Source organism: Branchiostoma floridae, chromosome 8 (assembly GCF_000003815.2).
Source record: "Branchiostoma floridae strain S238N-H82 chromosome 8, Bfl_VNyyK, whole genome shotgun sequence".
Lineage (NCBI taxonomy): Eukaryota > Metazoa > Chordata > Leptocardii > Amphioxiformes > Branchiostomatidae > Branchiostoma > Branchiostoma floridae.
Window position 1 is genome coordinate 11,369,737 of NC_049986.1, and position 8,787 is coordinate 11,378,523.

An 8,787-nucleotide genomic window follows, 5' to 3' on the forward strand; every position below is an offset into this window, starting at 1 on the left:
GGTTGCTTGGAGACTAGCTAAATTGTACGCTATGCTAACATAACCATAACATAAACATAACTGGATATATTGAAGCATAACCTTGTGTGACTTACGTAACGCCGGCCCTTTAACTGAATGTGCAGTTCATAAAACTTACGATAGGTGACTCTTCGCCTTCTACTTGTACTTCTCTAGTTCAAGGGTAAAGGTCAAGAAGCGTGACTTGAACAAAATCACATACAGCCTAAAACTGAACGACTTTATAACAACAACTAGGCGTTTGCCTGATCTATTGAGGTAAGTAGTGATCAGTTTCACGATCAGTGACAAACAAGTTCGTAGATAATTGGCCTTTAATTAGCACTAAATGTCCTACTCAACCAAACAACTATACATTTGTGTGTGGGTTGTGTGTGGAATGAAGTAGACTGACTATACGCTTGCCCTATATACAGACAGTATCTTAGATATCTCGATAACAAGTGATTTGTTCACCAAGCACGTTCAAGATTTAGCTTGAGGCTGTATAGGTCTTGTAGATCATTGCATGGTGAAGGCATAAAGTCCTTTGTTGTGAGTCGAAATATAAGATGCCTTCCTTTGTTGTAAGGGGAAATATAAGATACACTTTGTTCAATGGTTGTGTTCCAATTTGTTGTATATTTGTGAGTCGAAGCGATTTTTTTTTCAAGATTTAAGGCTAAATGTCATATATATGAATTGTATTTTCTGATTATATGGGTTTCGAAGTTCTTCGCATTCATAGCCGTTATGGCATAGCAGCTGCCCAACGAAAATTATGTTGCAGTCAGAGACAGAGCCTTAAGCAAGCACCTCGAACAATTATAAGGTCGTGTTGATAGTTTCCAAATGTTGTGTCGGAAAAGATATCGACGAGATTCTGTTGAAACGTCGACCAAATATCTAAAAGGAAGCGTCATGAATTCTATTCTAACTACAAGACAACAACCTCTGTACATGATAACACTTTACAACAGAGGTACCGTGCTGGATCAAAGGTTCAAAGGTGTCTAGTAGTTCTTGTTGACAGTTGAATTTGCCAATGATTCAATGCATATAATTCACTAGATAGGCCGATCGCCCAGAGTGCCGAGTTCTGCGTTACTATGTACATTACGTTTTGCTAGTGCTCCTTGGACACAATCTCAGCCGATAGCTGAACAATCGAACACTCCGAAGCTGTCATAAAGTCCGTATGGCTGCAATACTGTGTTGCTAGTACGTGATTTACCTGCTCTATTCACAACATACATTTTAAACTGACTGTAGAAACATCAATCTTTACGCTTTCAAAAGAAGTGTCAGCGTGGCTAGGACAAGTCTTGGCTACAACTGAATTCCTGCAAATATCTATGTCAGACAAATATTTTGTAAAATCGATATCGTTGAAGAAATCTACACAATGCCGTTGCAATCTGAAGAGTTTAAAAAGTGCAAAACGTGGTTAACCATAGTCCGTTCAAATTCAATGGCCATGACGTGGTAAGTGTGCAAAAGGCTTGTGTTGCTGTGCCGATCGTTATACATCCTGTTCTTAGCATTGAGCAGCATTCAGTAACACACACGTCGATATCAATTAGTGTGGACGATTATGCCAGAGTACACAAAAATGCACTGACACGGTAACGCTAAGGTCCTATTGACCTAAAATAGTAAAGAATGCCGACTGGCCTTGGGAGTTAATGCATTAGATGTTGGACTTTGGCCGAGTCTGGAGATCCCTTGTATAGCCTCATTTCTGAACGTGTGTGAAAAGGCGAGTTACCAAATCATCAAATGTGCTGGCTATATACATGTGGATACGTTGACACATTGCTTTCGAGAACACCATGGAAATTGGCAATATTTCACATATCTGCTTGGGGTTCACTACGCTGATCGTCATACGCAACAAGGTCGCCGTAGCAAGAATACCGTTATCACGGACACGGACACGTACACACACATCTTAGGCCACAGCAAGTATATTTTATGGTTGACATCAGCGCGCGCATTAATTTTCGCCTGATTTCAGAAAAAAAAAGAATTTTTTTCTTCTGCAGGGATGGTCAACATGACGATAAAGTACCAAAATGAGCAAATATGTTGTGTTGTAGCCTAATAACTGTACTTGTAGAAGTGACACTTGCGAGGTACCCAGGGCTGTAGTTGTATAAATGAAACTTATTGGATATGTAAAAGTGACACCAATATGGAAGCCATGAGTGTGGTTACCAACTTTGTTGGTGATGCCAGTCCACCACACTAGTGTCACTTTTACCACACCAATACATGCCTTAGTACCATGTTTTGTCCCTTTAATTCTTGTTACAACATTCATCACAACATTATGGTGCCTATTTTTAAAAATGTAGCCATCTTGTTTGTTTTTTTCGCCCAATCGCACTATTTTTGCAGTCTGCAGAGGATGTCATCCATAAAATTTAATTGCTATGGCCTTATTTGTAGAAAAAAGTTGATGGCCAGGAAGGTACAAAACCTTGATAACATTGAATGTGCCAATCGGTTCGTACCTCTTAATTGCATCAACAGAATAGAGTCTTATCTATGGCTATGGATACACCACAAGCAGAAATAACGGACGCACAGAGGTTTGAAACTTGGTGCAGTGACGCCAGCCTGTCCGACAGTACCATCTCTGTACTCAAGAAGGAAGGGTTAGACGACCTAAAGATTCTTAAGCTACTGCCTGCTTCCGAGATTAGCGACCTGGGTATCACAAAGGGCCAGGCACTGCTGCTTAGGACAGCTTTGAAACGGCTCGCTGTTGAAGATTATGATGAAGCTTCTTTCACATATAGCGGATACAGCCCTGGACAAGTGGTAAGTATGCAGCGTTATCTTTTGTCGGCTCTTTGATCTATCACGCTCTGTAAGAAAATGCCGTTTTCGGAGTTAAAGAAATGTCAGTTTTGGTACTTGATAAAACGTCATATTGTATTTGTAAATAATTTCATCAGGTTGGTAAATACTCATAAAGTAAAGTTCCTCCAACACAACCAAAATAGTACTCACTACCAACGTTTCGGTGTCTATCAGACACCATCATCGGGGTGAGAATGGCTAGCTGGATCTACTTCTCACTGCTACTTATAGTCGGCGTAGGAGGGGGATACAGACTGAGTCACGTTTGGGACGGCTCACTGCTGCAGCGCCACCTACATCGGCTATACGTAGCAGTGAGAAGCAGCCATTCTACCCTGATGATGGTTTCTAATAGACACCGAAACGTTGGAAGTAAGTAAGTGTTTTGGTTGAGTTGGAAGAGCTTTACTTTATACTTACGTTCAGCTCGCAGATGGAAGTGAACTTCGCAGACGAAACAAACAAGATGACACGGACGGCACTTCACTACTAGAACTGCCTGCCACCGCGTCCAAACGCAAACATCAGCTACGAGACCTCAACTCTTTCACGCAACGCAAAACTGTGACGCAAGGCCTCATGGACATGGCCATGATGTCAGCCAACTGTTCACAGGTATCACCATGCTCAGATAAGTTTGTTTCTTTTTTCCCTTCTTTGTTCTTGTTCTTTGTCTTGCATTCATACTTCCTTTCTTTTTCTTCATGGACTTTATTTCAACCACTTCCATGTTTCCATGTTTCATGGAGAGAAGAAAACGAAATTGCACCACCAGATTCTACCATGAAACAGAATTCAGCTAGACTAATAAAACATTTTGCATCCCCCCCCCCCCCCAGGTTGCTGTGGTATTGAGAGGCGCAATGGAAGCCGGGAAGTTTGACGGTTATCATATCTTCCTTCTGATGCTGCTGTCCCTGTCCATGGTGTTACAACTGGCCGTCGCCATTTTGTTATTCCTCAAGTCACAAGTACGCACATATATAATTTTTACCAAATGTAGATAGAAAATGGCAAGATGGACGATAACAAAACTGAAAACAAATAGCGAGTTCATGACTTGGTTTACATACAAAAAGATTGTATCTTAATATTTTCGAACTGGAGTCTTTTGTCACCTATCGTAAGTTTCCTGCATACAAAGTAATGCCATGTCATCATGTAAGAACTACTTTCCATTATTTTGTCCTGTGACTCTAAATTGTGTCTACCCCATTTGTTTGCACAACATCTAGTGTTTTTTCTACAAATTAGTCTTGAAAACACTCCGTACCTTTTCTGTCACCCGTGACCCATATTTTCTACTGATATAGGTGAACGTCGAGGAGGCTGATGACGACGATGATGACGATGAGCCTAACAGTAATTTGGCCCACAAGTACAACAACTGGGCAATGTCGCTCACTCTGGTCATCATGGCCGACAACGTGCTGATATCTAGTCTGGGGATAAAGTAGTCCGCCCAGAAAACGACTCAACTATATAGTCCGAGTAACATCTGGGACAATAACATGACATTGAATTAAACATCTCAATCTACGATGTACTCAACAGTTGCGAAAATTAGAATGTTCTACGTAAAAAGTTTGAAAAACAGTAGTAAGGTAACTCATCCGTTTTTCAAAAATAAGCTAGATCACTTTTGTGTGTGCGGGTGCACGAGTGTATTTCCAGAATATTTGAACAGGCCGTGGAAAATACGTATGTTAAAGTGACGGTAAAAAAACATTCCTCAGTTACAGCATTTTACGTACATACTGTTCTCGACGTGTGTGAGACAACAGATATCTAGACCGTCGAAGATGTTAAGTTTGGATAAAGAGATCTTTTGTAACGTATGATAAAGCAATGTATGCATTAGGTATGGCTAATTAATCAATAATTGGATACATTCAGGTACATGAATACTCTCTTCTCGCTATAAACATTCATTCATTTAGACCTTAAATGTACAGTAATGGTCGTTCATTCATTTATCCTCCCCTGTATCCGGATCCTCTCTCCAACAATGCCTTAAATCACACCCTGACATTGTTCCAATGTCAATGACTCGACCTCCGACTCCGTCAAGTTACCCAGAATCCAAAGGGTGTCAGCCATCTTGCCGCTCATCAGGACAGTTTGGCTTTGATGGACTGAAAGACACCAGACAAACATGGCGGAACATTGGGGAACACTCAAGGGCTGGGTCCACGAGAACTTCGTCGACGTAAGCTAGCTAATGTTTTCTGTGTAAGCATGCATCAAAGCGTATAGAAAACAATTTTAAGTCAAGAGGGTGTGATGGGGTATATGGTTTCGTCTCGAAAAAGTCAGATATTTCATTATCATTCTTTAGGAAATATCCTTATGCAATTGTGATGATCTTAATGATGCCACTTTTTACAAATGCCACCAAGTGCAATGAATTGAAGACTTAAATTACCGTAAGGATTTGTACAATTTTCCAAAAGGATCGTGCCTACGTGAACATGTACCGGTATTCGTCAGAAGTATCTCAAGATTCAAACAATTACAAAACAAAAAGTCTAATTGTTTTCATATTTCAAGATCAAAACATTTCATGGCTATTGATAATTGGGCATGGAAAAAGCATTATGACGTGGCAATTCGAAAACCCCTATCAACACCCTCATCTAAATGAGGACCATCTCAGATGGCTGCGGCAATAAATAGGTCTCTGAGACACAGTTATGTTGGGCTGTCAGTTTAGTGCGCAATGTAGCACCAATGTTCGTAACTTAATATCCATGCAGGGACAAAATGACGCCGTCGTCTGCGTGATATTTGAATGTTATATGCTGTAAAATTGATTAAATGGTCGTCATCATCCAATTTGGGAAGTTTGGAGGAACATATTTAGCGAAATTAATTAATTAATCACTTGAAGGTTCGCGTCGTAGGTACACCAGATATAAAAGTGAATTTGCTGTGTGTCACACGGTTGCCAGTTGATACCTATTTTTAGGAAGGGGGAGTGACCTGTTTCTAACGTAAAGTAACGTATACGATTGTGTGAACTAGAGGTTTGTGGTGAGGGAAAGGATATATATATTGATAAATTGACAAATAAATGCCAAAGTCCTTCGATGCCAATGTCACTGCATGGAAACGCTCTCCCCTACATTGTCATTGTAGTTTCATAAACATTATAAAGCCATTTATCTATTAGAATCGCTAAGATCACTAGCAGTTCGTTCTTTAGAGTGTTCTGTATTTCATACTCAAACCGTATACCTTCTGATAAGTTCTTCTAGCAAATGTACAAAACACATAGATGAATAGATGACTTAATTTTGATTAAGAACTTGATGGTTTGACAGCCCAGTAATGAATTGATCGATTGCCATGATCATTGCAACCAATTGCTTATTAGCCGGAGATGTCCGATGAGTCGACGGTACGCAGAAGGAAGTTGGCCAGAGCGGAATCCCTGGCCAGGCCGGTGAGAAGGGTGGAACCAGTTCGGAAGGAAGAGGATGAGGACAATAAGGAGGAAGAGGAAAAAGAAATACCCAAAACACCTGGCGAGGTGAGTCTGTACTTACGTTGTTCCAACAAATTATAAACAATAGCTTTGTTTTCATGGGTATAGGTATTCACATTGATTTGTCATTACATACATCGTAAAATCGGTTAGCAGAAACAATGTCGATGAGCCACAAACATCGACTTCAATTAATTTAAGCGGTATACTTATCCGTGTGCAACTTTAGTGAGTAAAGATCATGTCCTGTCATCATGCACTGCCATTATGACAGTAACATTAATATTTATCAACATTTTCCGTCACAGCTAGCAATGATGCCAGTACACCAGCAGCTTCGGGACATGAACAAGTTCACAGCGAGGAAAACCATGGCCCAAGGTTTCCTGGATATGGCACTACTGTCAGCGAACGCATCTCAGGTAATAAACACAAGCAAAGCTTTGGAGATGCTTTTACAAAAATTGCTGTCGAAAACACTGTTATTGGTGGAGTCGGTGACAAATAAACAGTTCACTACAGGCTACTACATGTACATAATCTCAAATTTGCAAGCAGATTCACCTGTGGCATAAGTCTAAGACAGTATCAAAAGCCGGCCAAGCAGTGTCCATTAGCCATCGGGACCGGCTTTTGATACTGTCTTATGTCACCGGTAGACCTTTGAGATCAGCCACTACAATGATATGAACTGTTGTTTGGTCGCAGATGAAGTACGTGCTCCAAGTTGGTCCTGTGTCCATCATGTACTACTTCCTCCTGTTCTTCCTGACCATCTCCGTACTGCTGCAGCTGGCAGTGGCCATGCTGCTACTGCTCAAAACACAGGTCAGTCTCTGATCTGTATACTAGCTTCACATTGGCAGAAAGGTCTTCTCGTTCTGTTGTAAATGCCCTGGCACCACATCTTGAATCCTTTGGCATGACCTTTCCTCTCGCGGTGGCGGTAACTAACATATAGAACATTTAAAACGTTCTGTCCGAAAAGCCTTTAGTCAGTCCGTTCTCAAGTTGAAATGACCCGACGTCCAAGTCAAGTATCCTGACACAACGTTTGACGTCAACAACGAGTCAAAACCGGCCTCGGCCATTTCAACTTGAGGCTTATTGGTAAGAGCATTTTTTTTTGTGTACGGGTAAATCGTTTTAATGTCATTAACTTTTTGTTTGCATGTCTCAAAGACTCAGTTTTTATTCGTATTCATCGATGTAAAAGACTAATACCATTATTGAACTTTGAAAGGGCACTTCACTTTTAAGATGTGGGGAAATATTGTTCATGACCTAAGCCATTACTTGTTGATTGTCACTCCAAAAGTTTACCGAAGCCGAAGAGACGGACGACGAGGAAAATCTCCGCAACAGCAAGAAGATGCACCTGCTGAACAACTGGATCACCGCCCTGGTCATCGTCACCATGGTGGTCAATGTGTTTATCACGGCGTTCGGCATATCTCCGGCCGGACCTCCTGCCGCTGCCGCTTCGTAAAGTCCACGGATCCAGCATATTCAACCAGCTAGCTGCAGGAACTTCTCTTCAAACCAGTAAGCCTACTGGTGTTGCCGACGATGCAGTCAGATCTTTACAAAGCTTATGATACATTTTCAACAATCAATGAAGAAAATAAGTTGTCTCATTGTGGTTGAAGATCAGCTTCATTACTTGCAAGGCAATAGACCTGTTAACGGTTGAAAAGCAGACGAAAGTAGACATACCCTAATTCCCTAATCACATACATGTATGGTCATTTTCAGCGATAACAATAGATAAAGATTGGTTGACATGTAGTAAGCTTAAGTAATGAGATAGCAACACAACAAACCAAATAAATGCAGAGTTGTGCACGCAGTATATCATTTGAGGGAAGCTGTATGATGTGTATGCAAAGAGTGGTTGAACTCTAGAACTGTTCGTGCAATTCTAAATATGGAGTGTTCATGAGTGTAATGACAATCTTAACGCTTTAGAAAAAGCAGTGAGTTAAGGGTTTTTCTGGTTGATAAAACTGCAGGAAGTCGCGACTGTATATATTCTAGGATTGAAAAAGCATGATATAAGATTATTTTTTTATAATCTATTACACTATTGTCACTTTTGGCACGCTTTTGTACATGTTTCATCTAAGTTCGTCACTAGGACTTGAGATGAAGTTGAAATTAGAATTATTGTAATGAAACCCATGGAACCGACTGTCCATATCCGTGAATGTCGAATTGAATGTTGATATACTTCTATTCTAGATCTGTAAATGACAGAATATGATGTATCACCATGATATATATATTCACCACTATTGCTGCTGAGTAGAAGTGCATACAGCTGCAGTTATGGAATATCAATATTCCGTGAGCACTATATTCCTAGTATTGTACTTGTGTTTTGCACAATGTGAATACATGTTCTGTTCTTTACCGAATGTGATATGTTTTCT

The 8,787-nt window shown here is 40.5% G+C and overlaps 2 protein-coding genes across 2 annotated transcripts; both read left to right on the plus strand.

Annotated features, from left to right (window-relative positions):
- Positions 1-99: 99 nt before the first annotated feature.
- Positions 100-4,892, plus strand: LOC118422094. Its single transcript, XM_035829635.1, has 5 exons — positions 100-279; positions 2,536-2,826; positions 3,295-3,483; positions 3,708-3,839; positions 4,182-4,892. The coding sequence occupies exons 2-5, from the start codon at positions 2,551-2,553 to the stop codon at positions 4,323-4,325; spliced, it is 741 nt and encodes a 246-aa protein (XP_035685528.1). The 5' UTR covers positions 100-279; positions 2,536-2,550; the 3' UTR covers positions 4,326-4,892.
- A 27-nt stretch (positions 4,893-4,919) lies between these two features.
- Positions 4,920-8,765, plus strand: LOC118422096 (ninjurin-2-like). The gene is made up of 5 exons (XM_035829636.1): positions 4,920-5,077; positions 6,245-6,400; positions 6,664-6,777; positions 7,064-7,183; positions 7,674-8,765. Exons 1-5 carry the CDS (start codon positions 5,024-5,026, stop codon positions 7,842-7,844), a joined length of 615 nt encoding a protein of 204 aa, XP_035685529.1. The 5' UTR covers positions 4,920-5,023; the 3' UTR covers positions 7,845-8,765.
- The last annotated feature ends 22 nt before the right edge of the window (positions 8,766-8,787 follow it).